This window comes from Oryctolagus cuniculus, chromosome 2 (genome assembly GCF_051225735.1).
Source record: "Oryctolagus cuniculus isolate XC-2025 breed Fujian yellow rabbit chromosome 2, ASM5122573v1, whole genome shotgun sequence".
Lineage (NCBI taxonomy): Eukaryota > Metazoa > Chordata > Mammalia > Lagomorpha > Leporidae > Oryctolagus > Oryctolagus cuniculus.
This window is the reverse complement of record NC_142868.1, coordinates 32,998,572-33,017,531: the sequence shown is the minus strand read 5'-3', so window position 1 is coordinate 33,017,531 and position 18,960 is coordinate 32,998,572. Positions and strand designations below refer to the sequence as shown.

General features: G+C 48.4%; 1 protein-coding gene across 3 annotated transcripts in view; it reads right to left on the bottom strand.

Annotated features, from left to right (window-relative positions):
• FAM114A1 (family with sequence similarity 114 member A1) overlaps positions 1–18,960 on the bottom strand; it is a 73,125-nt gene that overhangs the window by 37,189 nt on the left and 16,976 nt on the right. The window contains exons 3-5 of one of the 3 annotated variants that reach the window (XM_051842464.3): positions 14,110–14,197; positions 1,859–1,975; positions 1,626–1,729 (exon numbers count right to left, since the gene is read on the bottom strand). In XM_051842464.3, coding sequence (XP_051698424.3) covers positions 1,626–1,729; positions 1,859–1,975; positions 14,110–14,197 — 309 coding nt within the window. Of the gene's footprint in view, positions 1–1,625; positions 1,733–1,858; positions 1,976–14,109; positions 14,198–18,960 lie in introns of those variants that run through there. The other 2 variants (XM_051842463.3, XM_089325338.1) reach the window with 2 other exon arrangements.

The window sequence follows — 18,960 nt, the reverse complement described above, 5'->3', positions numbered from 1 at the left end:
TAAAGTGCACCATGATGAAGGAATCAGCAAAATCCAGGCTATGAGACTCGTAGACTAAATGGCTCAATTATTTAAAGAGATAAAAAAAAATTGTAAAGAAAACAAAGGGTTGGAGTGCAAATCTTAAAAAAAAAAAAAAAAAAAAGAACCCTAAAATACCAAGTCAAGAACAGGACGAGATCAAACTTGTAATGCCTAAAAATATGCACTCAGGTGGTGAATTCATGAAGAAGCAGCAGGAGGCGCAGGCACCTGGCGCAGTGAGGAGTTAAGCTGCTGCTTGGGATGCAGGCATCGCGTATCGGAGCAATGGGTTTCAGTCCCTGCTCTGCTTCCAATGCCAGCTTCCTGCTGCTGTACATCCTGGGAGGCAGCAGACGATGGCTCGAGCGCTTGGGTCCCTGCTACCTCCATGAAAGACCGGGACTGAGTTCTTGGTTCCTGGCCTCAGCCTGGTCCAGCCCCAGCTGTTGTGGGCATGTGGGGAAGTGAATCAGCAGATGGAAGATCTCCCTCTATCTCTGTCATTCTGACTGTCTGCCTTTCAGACAAAATGAAAATAATAAAATACATAAATACAAGAATTTCAATACTAAAAAAAGAGAAGTGCCAAGAAGTGCCACTACTAAGGAAGTGTGATGGCGGTTATCTGCTAGGGACTGAAGGATGTGGAACCTTTAATCACCGCGGAGGAGCTTGGGGATGGCTGTCTCTCTCTGTAACTCTGATTTCAAATAAATAAATATTTTTTAAAAAAATCATCAGCTTTGCTGCCAATGACAATCTTCCTTTAAGAGGGAGGCAGGGGCTTAAGGGGGTACATTCAGGGATCTGCAAGGAAAGGGAACGGAACAGGAAGTGGGCATGGGGGAGGGATATTATGTAGTTACCTTAGTTGTGTAGAAATACTTTATTTTCATTTTATTGGAAGGCAGAGAGAGATCTTCCCTCTGCTGGTTCACTCCCCAAATGCCTACAACAGCTAGAGCTGGGCCAGGCCAAAGCCAGGAGCCTGGAGCTCCGTCTGGATTTCCCATGTGGATGGCAGCACTTGAGCCATCACCTGCTGCCTCCCCGAGCGCACACCAGCAGGAAGCAGGGCTGCTGGGATTCCAACCAGATACTCCAATCTGGCATGCGGACTTCCCAAGAGGTACTTGAACTGCTGTGCCGAATGCCTGCCCAGAGAAATACTCTAGAAACATATTGGGCCGTTTTTCCTGATTCTCATTACTGGTCTTTTGAAAGATTATTTGAATTGTTTTGCAATAGTTCAAACTGAGGGTTAGAGCTTCTAAAAATAACAGCTGTCCTAGCTAGAACCAGAGCTCTTCCTCTCCAGCCAGAGGCTGTCCCTGCGGCGGCTGGGAAGGACACAGTTAAATCAGACCGGCAAACGTTCCTTCTAAACAGCTCCCTTTTTTAGACATCCCATATATTTCATGTTGCCCTTCTTATTTTGGATCCAAGGTTACACCTGCTCTGTAGCGGAAAACATAACAAAACCATAATCCAAAGTTATGAGCAAAGCCCTGTCTCTCTGATGTATCTAGGTCACTGGTAAACAGAAACATCAGAAGCAAGCGCCGGGAGACTCGGGGACGACAGAGGCAGCTACGACTCACCGTGTTTTGCACCACATTGCTGAGGGCTGACAGCACGCCCCGAGACCCTGATGAAGGAGACGTGGGTGGGCTCCCTGCGGGGCCTGGATCTGCGGCCACATCCACTACTAAAGAGAACACAAGCCTTTTAGCGCTCCTATTGCTGATCTGAACGTGGAAACATCCCACTTGTGCACATGGCATGCTCAAGCCCAAGTCCAAGAACAACCACCCCATGTAAAGGAGTCACTCACTCTCGGGGACTCCGTTTTCGGAATCGGGCTGGGCCCCTTCAGAAGGTCCAGCATTGACGTGATGATGAATCCGGAGGGTGGCCCCCGCTTTCTCCTTGACGGCCGTCAGCCCATGACCTGCCGGGAAACAAAAACAAGGTGCACGGATGCGCTGGAGACTCACGGTCTGCGAGCCCTCTGGGTCCCCTCACAAAGCGGTTTGAAGAGGCAGATGTGCGTCCTGACGGGGAACGAGGGGTCTACAGTAGCGGTGTTGCAGCCCCTCCGATGTGGGTCACTCACCACTGCCTGCTGGGTGACCTGGGAGAAGTCACCCTGTCTCCTTGTCGCTCGGTTTCCTCCCTGGTTGCTGAGAGGAGCCATGAGATTACCACACGCATGTTAAGTGCCCCCAGATGTTTTATTTTATTTTTTACAGAGGGAGCACTTGAGCAAGAGCACCCCATCAAATGCTTCCTTTCCCCAAATGCTGGGCCAGGCTGAAGCTGGGCGCTGGGAACTCAGTCCAGCTCTACCACACGGGTGACAGGGACCCCGCCGCCAGAGCCGGCACCTGCTGCCTCCCAGGGCGCACATGAGCAGGAAGCTGGAATCGAGAGGAGAGCTGGGGCTCTGATGCGGGATGTAAGCACCCTAACTGCTACTCCCAACGCCCGCCCCTCCCGGATGCCTTATTATGCCCCTTGCCTCTCGGCGCTGGGAGATCTGCTCTGGACAGTGTAGCTGCCTCCTGTCCACTCTTCCACATGCGTCTTAGGGCAGAGCTGTGCCCTTGTTTTTTTTGGTTCCTTGCAGGCCTTATGCATTGAAAGTGCTCTGTTCATATTTGTTGAATGGAGATCATTGGAGCCTCACCAGGCCCTTCCAAAGCATCAGTCACTCCAAAGGGTCTAGGGCCAACGTCCCCAAATCAGAGGGCAAGTCTGTGGGAAAACCGGGAAGGCCACCCACCAAGCTGGCTTCAGCAGTAATGGTCCGAAGCAGCCTACAGAGCAATTTTTTTTTTTTTTTTGGATAGAGTGGACAGTGAGAGAGAGAGACAGAGAGGAAGGTCTTCCTTTTTCCGTTGGTTCACCCCTCAATGGCCACTACGGCTAGCGCGCTGCGGCTGGTGCACCACGCCGATCCGAAGGCAGGAGCCAGGTGCTTATCCTGGTCTCCCATGGGGTGCAGGGCCCAAAGACTTGGTCCATTCTCCACTGCACTCTCGGGCCACAGCAGAGAGCTGGACAGGAAGAAGAGCAACCGGGACAGAATCCGGCACCCCGACTGGGACTAGAACCCGGGGTGCTGGCACCGCAGGCAGAGATTAGCCTATTGAGCTGTGGTGCCAGCCAGAGCAATGGTTTTACTCCACCTGAGTGGGGACAACACCTGTAGCCCCCCAAGTCTGGCACAGCGGGGGTTCCAAGCCAGCTGACCTTCCCACCCACACTGAAAACAAGAAACAAAAACAACTGCTGGCTTGACAGAAACATCGTCTCACCCACATTTTATTCTGGAGGGATCCTTCTCCCCTCGAGGTCCTCGCAATGCACCCGAGCTCCTCCAAGTTCCCAAAGCCAGTGAAGGGATTAACGACCTGCTGAGGGCCCTAAGTGGCTGTCTGAGCCCCTGCAGGGGGACAGCATGGGCAGCTGTCATCACTGTACCCATGATGCCCCTTAACAACCAGGGAGAAAATGACAGCTTGCTCTCGGGAGCTGGGTACCTTGGCGGCGGCAGCATTATCAACATGTGGTGGAAAAGTCCCGAGTCACAGAGCCACCGGATCTTAGAAGGTCCTGTTTCGCTGACCAGTTGTCCATCTCTTGAATAAGAGGAAGTCATGAATGAATCATCAGCCCATGTATTATCAGTTGGAATCTTGTTTATCTGAGCAAACAAGGCACCAACATTACCTACCATGGGATCAGTTATACCCAATGGAAATCACCCGTCATCACAGGCTGCCTTGAAAACCCTGAAACTTAAAAGGTGCAATTTACAGCTTTAATTACACATAGAAATATGCATCTGTATTCATGAATGGATCCTTAAACACCATTCAAACTCATTATTCAGCTACTTGACAAAATACAGATATACTTTGGCTGCTAAAACTAAGCTTGAACGAATTCTCTCCAGCTTCCAGTGGACTCCAGGCATTTCAGTGGGTACTCGTGAAGTTTGATGATTATATCCTTACAGAACCCTTCTGCACACAGAATCTGACTTCCTTGCCATTATGAAAGCAAATGTATTTTCCAAAGGAAATCATGAACATGTAAATCTCAACCCACAAGTCTCATTTAGATTTCTGAGAGCCAAACTCAAGGCGTAAGTGGGTCTGAGAGGGCCGGGAGGTACCATCTGCTCCCTGCACGGACGATGACTGCACACCCCCCCCGCCCCAGACTGTTTCAGGGCCGAATGAACCCTGTCTTCACTATCTCCTCCATCACCTTGACCATGCCTTGCAGGCCAAGGCCATGCCTGGTTCTTCTTGCCTCTCGCCATGTCAGAAGACACATGATCACCAGGACATATGAGCAGGTTGCCTGTAGACAAATCACTTTGTTTCTGGAAGGAAATACCATTTTTTATGTGCAAGGAAATGGTATGCTTGTTGAGTACCCATGACAGTAGGCTGCTACTCCAACTCAACTTTCTGGCTAACGATTCTTCTGAAATGTTTGCTAGCAAAAGTGCACCTTTCTGCATGGTACTAGAAACATGAAGTGAAGCTACACGTGGACGCCCACGCTGTGATTTTTCATAGCTGAGGTTTAGACACCAGGCCACACCCTACTCTGAACAGTAACTTCTAAAACTTTACTTAGTGTGACATCTAGTGCCCAGAACAAGGAAATCATAATTTGGAGTTGCTGTCACTTCTTCGTGGAGAGATTTGTTTCCAGAGATACTAACTGGGCTCAAAAAACAAGTATGACTAATACTTCAGGGTATAGTCCGTGGATTAATTTATTTATACCTTAAGTGTCCTCCAAAACCAAAATCTCTCTAAATTTCCTGATTCAAAAGATGAATTGCCCTGTACTCCTTGACTTACTGCAATAAAAGAAGGTGAGTACTGAGGTGATATGAATATTGTATAAATGCTGTGACACTATATAAGTTTCAAAAATGTTCAATGATTGGCTGGTGTTTAATTTATCACCTATACTCTAGCAGAAAATACCCTACACTTGGGGTCATCGTCTCTGAAAGGAGGGAGAAACATGTGAAACCTCTGCTACGGACAGCATTTATTCAGTACTGACTATGTTCCAGGCACCGCATGACATATTTCCAGTACAGTGAATTATCTCATTTAGTCTTTCCAATAACCTAATGAGGTGAGGAGTATTCTAGTACCTATTTCACAACTGGGAAAACTGAGACCTGATGTGATGGCATCGCTTGCCCAAGGTCCCAAAGACAACAGGTGACAGTGGTTAGGATTCCAGCATAGTCCTTCTGTCTCTAGAATCCCCACGCTCAATCACTGTCACAGTAAGAAAGTTTTTATGCCGTTTATAGTTGATTAAGGGTCACGTTTGCCTCTTGGCAATGTAGAGTGGAGGGCTCGGCACATGCAGACCGCAGTGGGTGCTGTGCGCTGCCCAGGATCGACAGCGGTGCTGTCTGCTGATAGCTCTCCGCCCAAGGGCCCCTGGCCAGAGGGAAGCGACTACTCCAAGACTGTTGTCAATGACTGGTCACAGCGGAGCTGATGAGACAAAGGCCTGGCCTTGAGCATTCATAAGGTCATCGGAAGCCCCGAGCTCCCCAGGGGAGAGGCTGGGACTTCTGCCGCAAGTGCACGGCAGCTGAACCTGTGCCTCACCCAGGATCTGCTTCCCAGTCCTTAGTGCTCTCACGAGACTCGCTCACGGTAAAACACCAGCACACAAGCTCCGCCCCGCCTGTCTCCTGAACACCAGCCCAGCACTCCCATCCACCTCATTTCTTTTCACTGCTTGCACAGTATCGCACTCCACGGTTTTTGTGTTTTTTTTTTTTTTGACAGGCAGAGTGGACAGTGAGAGAGAGAGACAGAGAGGAAGGTCTTCCTTTGCTGTTGGTTCACCCTCCAATGGCCACCACGGCCGGCGTGCTGCGGCCGGTGTACCACGCTGATCCGATGGCAGGAGCCAGGTGCTTCTCCTGGTCTCCCATGGGGTGCAGGGCCCAAGCACTTGGGCCATCCTCCACTGCACTCCCTGGCCACAGCAGAGAGCTGGCCTGGAAGAGGGGCAACCGGGACAGAATCCGGCACCCCGACCGGGACTAGAACCCGGTGTGCTGGCGCCGCAAGGCGGAGGATTAGCCTAGTGAGCTGCAGCGCCGGCCACTCAACGGTTCTTTCTTGATGGATATTTTAGCTGCTTCCGGGTTTTCATGTGTGCTGGATGAACTCCCTCGCCTCCTTTGAGTCTTTGTTCAAATGTCACCTCACCCAAGTCTCTACCCTGCGCTACCCTCTGTAAGACTTCAACCCACAAGCTTCCTGATCCTCTGCAAAGGGCCAGCAGAATGGCTGGGCTAGAAGGCATGTACGTTTACATTTTTTTTTCTTTTTTTAAAAAAATTTTTGACAGGCAGAGTGGACAGTGAGAGAGAGAGACAGAGAGAAAGGTCTTCCTTTGCCGTTGGTTCACCCTCCAATGGCTGCCGCGGCCGGCACACCACGCTGATCCGAAGGCAGGAGCCAGGTGTGCTTCTCCTGGTCTCCCATGGGGTGCAGGGCCCAAGTACTTGGGCCATCCTCCACTGCACTCCCTGGCTACAGCAGAGAGCTGGCCTGGAAGAGGGGCAACCGGGACAGAATCCGGCGCCCCGACTGGGACTAGAACCCGGTGTGTTAGCACAGCAAGGCAGAGGATTAGCCTAGTGAGCTGCGGTGCCGGCGTGCGTTTACAATTTTAAAGATAGCGCTAATTGCTCCTTGGAAAGTCACACTAATTTACAGTCTTCTTTGGGTGGATTTTTAGAGAAATAGAAAAATTTAAAAATACCGTGTTTCAGACACTTTTATCACGATACTATAACAGGGTGTACAGAGTGGTGGTTTAGAACAGTAGACAGTTGATACCGTCAGAGTCCACTAAAACAAACCACGGTGCAGCAGAAATAGGAGCCAGGCTGCCCCGCCGTCCCGATGGCTGGGGTCCACGCTGTAATCAGATGCTCACTTCCCTGTAGCTTCAACGCTGACAAGAGGTGTCCCTGGTCTAGCAGCCCAGTAGAAATTCACTAACCCACGTGCCTCATTCATAGATCATAAAGGATTGTGGACAAACTCCAAGCACTGATCCTGTTATCCTCTGTATCAGCGATCCTTGAGACTTTTCACATCATAGCAATGAAAACTGAACGCATGTGCCGCTGATCATGGTTTACAGTGAGGAGCCCTCCCTGCAGCACCACTTTGACACGTCTGCCATCCTCAGAAAGGTTTCATTACAATGTGCAGAAGGAGAAAACCGTAACTTGGGAGGGGGTGGGGAAAAGGAACAACTGGAAATCTGAGTCAAGACACACATCAGGTCCATTCCAACCCCAGGAATTCCCACACAAGGTGATTAAGGGTCAACAAACTATCAACATTACAATTTCCAATAAATCCTCAGGTCTTCTGGAGTATCTAGAAATAAATCCCTCTATCCTACTATAGAGCTTTTTCTTTGCAAACTTGAATATGTTTCAGTACTGCTGGTCCATCACTCTTAGCAATACATCTTTTTTTTTTTTTTTTTTTTTTTTTTTGACAGGCAGAGTGGACAGTGAGAGAGAGAGAGACAGAGAGAAAGGTCTTCCTTTGCCGTTGGTTCACCCTCCAATGGCTGCCGTGGCCAGCGCACCACGCTGATCCGATGGCAGGAGCCAGGTACTTATACTGGTCTCCCATGGGGTGCAGGGCCCAAGGACTTGGGTCATCCTCCACTGCACTCCCGGGCCACAGCAGAGAGCTGGCCTGGAAGAGGGGCAACTGGGACAGAATCCGGCGCCCCAACCGGGACTAGAACCCGGTGTGCCGGCGCCGCAGGTGGAGGATTAGCCCAGTAAGCCATGGAGCTGGCAGCAAAACATCTTAAGGACCTTGTGGAAAATCATGGTTGGTTCTCACAACATTACTTTGCAATGGCCACCAGAATTTTTTCTTGTTTACATTTTCCTACATTTTGTTTGCGTTTCTCGTTTTGGTTTTTGCCTGGAAATGTTAAAGATTCTTATTGTATTCTATGAATTTGTCCAAAGACACAGGTGGCAGGGCACCAAGTCTTATGGGAATGTGGGGTCAGTGCAGGTGTGGACGGAACTAAAAGCAGGAGTCAAGGCCACTCCTGTGAGAACCACTGGCTGAGAAATGTTTGATTTCACATACGCATTTGGAGGGTTGCTTTGTCTGCTTTTCCCTTAACCTTTGTGTCAAAGTAGAGGTAAAAGGCAAGCTATAAAAATACAGAGCAGCAGGCCGGCGCCGGGGCTCACTAGGCTAATCCTCCGCCTTGTGGCGCCGGCACACTGGGTTCTAGTCCCGGTCGGGGCGCCGGATTCTGTCCCGGTTGCCCCTCTTCCAGGCCAGCTCTCTGCTGTGGCCTGGGAAGGCAGTGGAGGATGGCCCAAGTGCTTGGGCCCTGCACCCCATGGGAGACCAGGAGAAGCACCTGGCTCCTGCCATCGGATCAGCGCGGTGCGCCGGCCACAGCGCGCCGGCCACAGCGGCCATTGGAGGGTGAACCAACGGCAAAGGAAGACCTTTCTGTCTCTTTCTCTCACTGTCCACTCTGCCTGTCAAAAAAAAAAAAAAAAAAAAATACAGAGCAGCAGTCGACTTTATTTTTCTACTTAGCACAGTACTCACACATAGTTTTCTTTTTCTATAGACAGCCACGTAATCTGGAATATTCAAGTTCTGGAAGTCGAAAGGAACCTGAGAATTCCCTGAATTCCCCTACCCCCTTTGATCCCAAGCAAGTAGCACCCAGCACCACGCTCCAGGTCTGGGGACTCACGGTGCCCTGCTCATCCCAAGAGACCACCACCTTCCAAGTGTGTCTGCTGCCAGTTACTGCCTGCGGGCCGCAAGCGGCTGTAACAGCCACGGCTGCAGTTTTCTCAACAACTGTGCCGCATTGTGTTCTGTTTCTACCGTCCGCCGACAGCTCTGCCGCTTGCCCAGGACTGCGTGTTTTGCACTCCCGTCAGCAACTGGAATTCCCTGGGGGTGCACCAGGAGGTGCCTGAGTGGAAGTCACTTGAAACTGAACAGCCAGCTATTTCCTTTCTTTCCTTTCCACAGGCAATTTACAAACCTCCAGGAGCTCCCTCCTGCCACCAGCGCTCTGCCTGTGATGACGACCGGTGACTGCGGCCGAGCCCTGGGGTTGACACATGTCTGTCCGCGCCTAAAGCTGGGCCCAGCTTGCCGCTCTCAGTGCCATGGCAGCAGCTCATTAGGGACCACGGGCCACAAAGCCACTGTAACTTTTGACAAAGTTTAAAAAACTGTATTTGAAAGGAAGAGAGAGAGAGAGAGAGAGAGAGAGAGAGAGAGAGAGAGAGAAAGAAAACTCTTCATCTTCTGATTCATTCCTTGAATGCATTCAGCATCTGGGTCAGGGCCAGGCTGAAGCTGGGAACTGAGAATTCAGTCTGAGTCTCTCACATGGGTGCCTATGAGCCAAGCACTTGAGCCATCGCCTGCTGCCTCCCAGGGTGCACATTAGCAGGGAGCTGGAATCCGGAGCAGAGCTGGGACGCAAACCAGGTACCGCAATCCCGGATGTCAGTGTTCCAAGCAGTGTCCTAACCACTGCACCAACCCCACCCCCATAGCTTTGTGAAGTCTCTGAGCGCTGTTCCACCCCGTTCAGACTGAGAGCTCGGTTCTGCCATCTCTCCACTCGTGGGATACTTGGGATCCCAAATGCCTTTTGGGAGTCAAACTCCTACCCATGATTCCGGGCTGGGGCCCTATGACTTTGGCCTCCTCTTACGCCCCATATTTTGGTACTATATCAGGCCTACAGAAATATTACCTGTTTTCAAGTATATATTGCTATGATTTTAGCTATTACTATGTAAAGGCCGGGCATAACTTTTTTTTTTAAGATTTATTTATTTGAAAGGCAAAGTAACAGAGAGAGAAGGAGAGATAGAAAGAGAGAGATCTTCCATCCACTGGTTCACTCCCTAAATGGCTACAATGGCCAGGGCTAGGCCAGGTCATTGCTAGGAGCCAGGAGCTCCATCTGAGTCTCCCACATGGGTGCAGGGGCCCAAGCACTTGGGCCATCCTCTGCTGCTTTCCCAGGCGCATTAGCAGGGAGCTAGATTGGAAGTGGAGCAGCTGGGACTCCAGTTCCCCTTTTGAAATCCCAGCATACAGCCAAAGCCATAAAAATACAAAGCTTCTGGAATTGGTGGTGTTTTGATGAGGGTTTCAGAAAAGAGAAGCAGGTGTTATTGAGAGACACAGAGATTCTGGTCCCTAAGCCGGCCTCCTCTTGAGCAGGACTGTGAAGACAATGGAACCTCACCCCTGTCACTAGGTCCTGCTACCTGGCAAAGCTGACAGGGTCTCCCAGACCTGAAGAAAGGCCTTAAGCAGTTCAATTTGAGTTCATCAAAGAGAGAGAACAGCCCCGGTTGGACTTGAACCAAACAGACAAGTCTCTGAAAAGGGTTCAGGCCCTTCCTGCAGGGAGAGATTAGAGTTCAGCACAATAGAGATTCTTCTGCACTTTGTAAAAGGACCTGCAGGCAGCCTCCAGGAGCTCCCCAGCCAATAGCCAGTAAGAAAAGGGCTACATCGGTCCCACAGCTGCAAGGGACCGAGTGCTGCCCAGCACCTGTGCTAGCCTGAAAGCCGGTCCTGTGACAGCAGAGGTGCCAGCTGCCCAGAACCACTGGCGTCCCTCTCCTGCCTGCCAGCAGGAGCCACTGTGCTGGTGCAGGCGAGGGTGACCTCAGACAGGGTGACCTCAGGCAGGTGCACACCTTGATGCAGGCTGGAAAGACACTGAGAAGCTGGCCTGAACTTGGACTCCTGGCCCAAGGAAACTAGAAAATAACATGTGTTGTTGTAAGCCTCTAAGTTCATGGTAATTTCTTTAATTTTAAAGATTTATTTATTTAAAGTCAGAGTTACATACACAGAGAGGCAAAGACAGAGAGAGAGAGACATATCTTCCATCTATTGGTTCACTCCCCAGTTGGCTACAATGATGAGGAGCCAGGAGCTTCTTCTGGGTCTTCCACATGGGTGGAGGAGGCCAAGCACTTGGGCCATCCTCGGCTGCTTTCCCAGGCCAGAGCAGGGAGCTGGATCAGAAGTGAAGCAGCCAGGGGTTGAATTGGTGCCCATACGGGATGTGGGCATCACAGGCAACAACCACAACACGGGGCCCTGTGGTAATTTCCTAACAGCAACAGAAGCTAATGCAAGAGGCTATGCTGGACTCCACCCTGCTAGCTCACGGGGCACTGTGCACGTATTACAATCTCAGAGATTCCACATCCTCACCAACTGCAAGAGGGGAAGTGGCCATTGTGACCAGCATGGGGTCACGGTCCTCGGGCAATTCTCACTGGGCAACCCCGGGTCAAGTACTACACACAGCCAGGAGGGAACCACGCGATCTGTGACGTGGTTGCAAGGGTGACACGATGCAATATTTTATCATCTTCTTGGTGCCTTAGACACAGACAAGCAACAAGAGCAATGCCAATGGAAAGCCAAGACTCTGTGGCAAAAAATATCCTAGCTGAAGGATCTCTGTGAGACCCCAGTGGAAAGAAGGGGCCATCAAAGTGGGGTGTACTTTTCTCCAAAGGGAGGAGAGAACATTCACTTTGCTTATGGTTGTGTCCAAATACTGATGGAGTCTGTGGTCACAAAAGGCTTCCATAGCCTTGGCAGCCCATGGCAAGAGCCTTGGGTGATCACTAACGTCATAAATAAGAGTGTTAATTGTTAAAGGAACAACAGAAGTCACTATGCACTTATTCCCCATAAAGGACCTCCATCCTTAATGAGTTGTACTATGAGAATTAACTGCAAAATTTGTTCTCAAACTGTACTCTACATGTTTTGTATGTGTGTGGGTACAAACTGTTGAGATCTGTACTTAACATGGAGTTGGTCCTCTGTATATAAAATCAAACAAAATGAACCATAAAGAAGAAGGGGATGGGAGAGGGAGTAGGAGGTGGGACGAGAGTCGGGGTGGGACGGTGGGTATAAGGAAAAGAACCACTATATTCCTAAAGTTGTACCTATGAAAAATAAGACACTGACTTCAGATCAAACCAAAAGCTGAGCGTCTACCTGTGTGGCCCGGGGCCTGGCACGGAAACCACATGCTGCCTTTGAAGCAGGAAGGCCAGCGTCATCTATTGGCTATGTCTGACCTACAGAACAAAACCCAGACGCCTTGCAGCAAGGTTGCACGTGGGCCAAGGTCACATCACAACAGCAGACCTCAAAGATGTGAGACAGTAAATGCAATGGGGAAACTTCCATGGATGGAAACCCATTCAAGGGTCCAGTGAAGCCTAAAGTCAAATGACAGGGTACAGCCACCGATAGAAACAATAGCAAGCAGTCTGAGCAGCCTGGGGCGGAGCAGCTCAGCAGGTGCACCTCTCAGCGTACACAGAAAGCACCCCCACTTCTGCCTTCACTGTGGAAGCAACTTCTATTTAAAATGGTGATGAGAGAGACACCTTCATCTATAGCAGAACCTCCTGAGGCCAGAAGTCATGATAAGCCGGAGGAGTTTGAGACACCTTACCCTGGAAGCATCCTGGGCACACTTTACCGTTTCATGATACAGACCATGGGGAGAGCTGTATAATTCTGGTGACCATATTACTTAGCGAAGCAGCTAAGTTGCTCCTCGGGACGCCTGCATACCTTGTCAGAGGGCCTGGGTTCGTGTCCCAGCTCTGCTCCAAATTCCAGCTCCCTGGTAATGCACACCTTGGGAGGCAGCAGGTGATGGCTCAAGAACTTGGGTCCCTGTCACCCATGTGGGAGAACTGAACTGAGTTCCAGTTTCCTGGTTTTGGCCTGGCCAGCTCTTGCTGTTTTGGGCTTTTGGGAAGTCAAACGAATAGCCTTGGGATACGTTTTCAATTTGTATTTTAAATCCTGCGGATGAAATGCCTTTTATTAAGACATCTTAAATCCTTTTAGGGAGTAGGCAAGTTGTATCTACTTTAAAAATTTCAAGTGGGAAGATAAACACAAGCTTTAAGAATATATTATGAAAGCCCAAATTGTATATTTTAAGAGACAAGATAATATAGTAGTTAAAAGCCTAGTTACAGGGGCCAGTGTCATGGTATAGTGGGTAAAAGCCACCGCCTGCAATGCTGGCCTCCCATAAGGGCACCAGTTCGTGTTCCAGCTGCTCCACTTCCAATCCAGCTCTCTGATAATAGCCTGGAAAAAGCAGCAGAAAATGGCGCAAGCATTTGGGTCCCTGCCACCCATATGGGAGAGCTGGCCCAGCCTGGCCCAGCCTGGCCATTGTAGCCATTTGCGGAGAGAACCAGTAGATGGATGATCTCTGTTGGTCTTCCTGTCTGTCTGTCTCTTCCCCCACGCTGCCCTCCTGTAACCCTGACTTTCAAAGAAATAAATCTTAAACAAACAAACAATCAAACAGCAAAGCCATGCTGCAGGGCAGGCATCTGGGACACCCACATCCCACATGAGGGTGCCTGTTTTGAGTTTTGACTCTTACACTTCCGATCCAGCTTCTTGCTAACGCACACTCTGGAGGCAGCAGGTGAAGGCTCAAGTTCTTGAGTCCCTGTCACCCATGTGGGAGACTCTGACTAAATTCTGGGTGCATGAGTGTTGCCTGGCCCAGTCTTGGCAATTACAGGCATTTGGGGAGTGAATCAGTGAATGCAAGATCTCTCTCTCTCTCTTTCCAATAAAATCAAAATAAATAAAAATGCAAAATATCCAATTAAAAAAGCCATATACATGGTCTTTAAATCCCAACCCTGACATTGCTGACTTGAACAGTCTTAGCCTCTGTGGCTCAGCCTCCTTACCTGTCCCATGGAGGAAATAAGAGCGCCCCCTGCAGGGCTATTTGAGGACTGAGGGTATCAGCATGTTTGAAGCACTCAGAACAGCCAGCACTAAAAACAGTTCGCTCCTGGGCCAGGGTTCAGCTCCATGAGTCTCTGGCCCAGTAAACACCGTGGCTGACCTGCACTGCAGGGGCATGCGCACTGCTTACCTACTGTGGCCGAAGCTGACGAGAGCAGAGACTTCCCCCAGGAGCCCCAGCCTGCCCATCCTCCTCCCTGCGGAGCTGAGTCCACGGCCTGTGGAGAAACACATTAGCTGCAGGTCAGCAATCCAGTTTAACCCTCAATGGAAAAGCACCCATTGGTTTAAAACAAAGAGAAGGTTAAAAAAAAATCACCAGCAACACATCTCAATGGCTTAGAGTTTAGAAGGGTTGTAAGAATATATCCAGCGCCCCCCCCCCCCAAAAAAAAAAAGAGTAGATCCCACCCCACACTGCAATGCACACTTGGGAACTGAACTACCCGTGCTGCTGTTGGCCTCTGAGGGCCTGGTTTCTCATGAGAGGGGAGCCTGACGCTATGGAAGCCTGCATGCTCTCCATTTTCTCTGGACGACAGGGACAAGGGCTGCGTGTGTGGGGGGTGGGGGTGGCGGTGGATCAGGTGGGAGACACAGACATGAGGGCACAAGAGTGGTCTGAAAATGTCCAAGACAACCTTGACCCAGGCAGCTTGCACAGAGCTAAACCAATGCAGTCTTCAAGGTAGCGTTGGCTGTCAAACCTTAGGGGTGGCAGGCGGGAGCTCTGGCATGGATGCTGGGCAAAGCGACCAGACCAGCATCAGCCAGCCTGGAGACGGGGAGCAGCCACGGAGAGCTCTGATTCGAGGCGTGTGCTCCACTCGCAACGGCCCCTGTAACAGCCTCTCTCTCCTGGTGATAGACTGTCCCTGGCCTCCGTGGAGGGCTTTTTTTTTTTTTTTTTTTTTTTGCCTGGGTTTTTGGAATCAGGACTGAGAAACTGTGGCTCAGCAAGAACTCTCTGCTTGAACAGAAGACAAGTCGGGCTGTGCGGGGCGACCGTATTCTATCCACCTCTCCACTGAGAATGAAGGCACACAGAGTGCACAGGTGAGGAGACACCTGCGGGGAAGTGGTGCATCCCCGACAGCTTGGCAGCCCCTGGTTTCCACCCCGCCAGAGGCCCTGCTCCACCCTCATCTCTGGCTTCTGTGAGATTCCCTCATATTCTGGCTCACTCTTTATTTTAAAAAATGTTTTGCTTACTGATCTAGCCCCAGAGCCTAGAAGAGTGCCTGGAATATATTTGCTGCATAAATTATAAAAATTCATTCATTTTCACAGTTGGGTGTGCAGTAGTTTCTGTCACTTGCCACCATGGAGACCTGGCTCAGTTAGTGGAACCACACATTTCTCTGACTGACTGGGCCCCCAAACAAGGCAAGAATAAACACATTAGGAGTTCGCTGTTTGGAGAAGCACAGCTCTGTCACTCACAAATGAAGGAAGTTGGATGGAGAGGAGAGGGGTGGAGGGAGGGAAGAAGGGAGGGAGGAGGGAAAGTAAGTTAGGGAGGAAGTGAAAAATTCCTATGGAGCTTGCGTCTTCTGTTACTTCTGACTCAAGTCTGGTCCATGGGTCACCCTCAGCTTCCTTCTCCCTGGCTGTCTTCCATCCTTGCAGATAGCAATGGCCATGTGAAACTTTTTGATCTATGAGACATTCAGGAATAAATGGGAAATTTGTCGCTTTCATGATAAATTAAGCAGTCATGGCTAGGCCAACTCTTACCCTCTCCCTTCTTCCTGGCTTGAACGTGGACATGGTACTTGAAACTAAAGCATTCATATTTGCTGTTATTAGGCTAAGTAATCGTCGCTTGTCCTGGCACTGCTGAATAATTAAACCAACATGAGCAGCTGCCCCTCTGCATTTTTTTTATTAAGTAAGAAAAAATTGGTTCTCTGTAAACTACTATGTGTTGGATTTTAGTTACTTGCATCCAAATGCATTCCTAACTGACTCAGCAGGCCAATACCCAATACCACCCATCAGTGTGGACAGAGTTCTAGAATGAAATTGCCTGTGTCTGACTTGAATTCTGCTACTTCTAGTAATTAAGTTACTCAATCTCTGAAGCCTTCAGTTCCTCATCATACAATATGAGACACTGTACTATAAGAACCGTAAGCACAAGAACTAATAACCTCACAGGGTTATTGTTGAGATTAAAAGAAAGCATTCACAGGAAGTTGCTGGCATAGCACCTGGCACATAATAAATGCTCCACAAATGTTAGCCAGTGATCATAAGAAGCTTCATTTGTAAGACTAAGGAGTGGAGAGCTTTGTAAGTTGGCTGTCATTTTTTTCCCTTTCCATCTGGAAACAATGAGAAGCTTGTTAACATGAATGGAAAGACTCGTGACTCCTGACAGCCTGCTTTCATTCTTGATGTCTACATTGATATTCCTCACTTCAGCAATGGAACCCAGTGGCAATTTTGTAACATCAGGAAGACAGATGGAAGTGGGTGATTAATATCACCCTTTCACAGGACAGATCGCTACCTATGATTAGGAGGAGTTAATACACTTAGGAGTGACAGCTTCTGACTGAAATTTACAATATTTAATATGTTCTGACAGCTGGTAATTGACTAGCACATGGAATAAATGTTAAATGAGTTTAGAACCTTCTGCTGTATAATAAGTGACTCCTTCAACTGCTTTATTAATAAAATCTTTTGACTGATTTGTGACTTCTTGATCAACTACAAAGAATATTTGATATCAAAGGCAAATATTCAAATGTCTAAAAGCACACATTTAATATAAAAACATATAAAGGTTAAGAAAAAAATTACAAATATATCTCAGCATACATATTATCTCCATATATCTCCAAAGTGGGCAGTAAACATCGATTCTGATCTCTAGTTATCAAATTCAGTTATTTTAAAACTCTTTTCTCATCTTCTCTCCATATACCCCCCAGGTCTGTAAACAGACCACTTCAAGTCCTAATTCACAGAGAAAACGAAGCCATCAGATGAGAGGTCTCTCGGAATCTCCTGCCCCTCCCCGTAAACTCTCAGAAGAATGACTTCTTACTGGGGAGCAAACCAGACTCAACCTGATCAAGGGTGGGAGATCCAAAACTCTACTGGTGATGATTTAAACATCTAAGACCACTGTGTTGTTCTAAGAATGTGGGGAAGACATAAATATATCTGGTATCCCATTCAAAGGCCAAGTAGATGATGTAGATGTAGATGATGTAGAAAAATCAGCAAGATGATATAGAAAATAAATTTTACTTTAGGCTATCAAGTTGAGGATATCAATAGACACAAAAATATTCACAGGTGCAGGCTTTTGGCACAGCAGTTAGTGTGCCACTTAGGACACCACATCCCATACTGGAGTCCCTGGGTTCAAGCCCTGGTTCTACTTCCAATTCCAGTTTCCTGATAATGTAAACCCTGGGGGACAGTGGCTCAGGGACTGGGTCCCTGGCACTCACAGGAGAAATCCGGATTGAGTCCTGGGCTCCTGGCTTCAACCTGGTCCCACTCTGAGTCGTTGTGGGCGTTTGGGGAGTGAACCAGTGGATGGAAGATTTCTGTCTGTTTTTGTCTCTCTCCCTCTCCTTCTCTCTCTTTGCTTCTGAAATAAAATTTTAAAAGGAACGAAGTTCTAAAAACAAAAATATTTACAAATCTCAGAACTCTGTCAAATGTAAAGGTCTTTAAACATTTAGATGGAAAATACATGAACCCATCTTAAAGATCACGGATTGTCCTGCGTCCTTGAGTAGATGGAGGGAAGGTCGTGTGTATAAACTGCGCTCAGGGATGTGGGTGACCCCAACCCTCATGGCACAGCTCCTCCAAACAGGGACTCAGAATGACAGCCTGGAGGGAGTCAGGTGCCCCTCACGCCTGCAGCTCTATCAACACATCTGGTTGAAAACGGCTTCAGTTATTACCAACTATTTTTCTTCATCACTCCACTCTGGGAAGATTTAAAATTTAATATAGAAAAGTTTAAGGTGTCAAAGCCCTGCTATTAATATTTGTGTGTTCACTTGGGTCTCGTCTGTCCTGCTAACAGCTAAGGAATTTGATCTATGAGTGTGACAATTTTTGAAAACCAATTTAAAGTGAATAACTGAATTATTAGAATTTTAATTTTAAGCTGAAATCATTCTAAGTTTATGCATACTATTATAACATTTACAAAGCCTTTAAGTCCACTCTATAAATTTAATTAAACAGTTTTATAACAATTATTAAGGACTCAGCAAGGTTTTATATAAGCAGATAAATGAGGCACTTAAAAAGGAAATAGAATATATTACATGTTTAAAGGCAGTTTAAAATACTCTAACATGTCTGAGTTGATAAAAAGAGCCAAACATCCATCAAAAACTTTTTTTATTTATATTTTGTTTAGATTAAATTGTCAGATTTTGCTAAACCTCTAAGTAGAGTAAGATTTGCGAGCTGAGTTGTTGATTTGAAATCTTAATAAACTGAATGCTAACTGTTGAAACCAAATTAAATGTCTGAGTAGTCCTGTCTGTACACAAAACACACACTGGCCTACAGCAAAAACCCATCTAAACACACACTTAACTCCACTGCACTCCAACTCACAATGGCTGCCCCCTGTCTGCTGTTGTGGAAACGATGGCTTTCTCTTAGTCACCCTCATCACCGACCGCACCCAAACTCCTCAGGGCACGGGGAGGCTTGTCCACGCTTTTCTCTACTGCTACTTCCTATGTTGATCACACACACAATTCCCCCATCGCAAAACCGACAAATGAAAACCAAAAGTAGGTCAGCCCCAGTGTGGAGAGAGTTTAAGTGCATCCCCCAAAGGTTCATGGTGGGAGGCTCGGTCCCCAGTGTGGCAGAGCGAAGAGGTAGGGGACCCTTAGGAGGGGAGTTAGGTCTCTGGGGGCGCTGCCTTGGAAGGCATAGATCTGGAGATCCCGCGACTCTGGTAGTTGTAGTCAGCAGGTTGTTA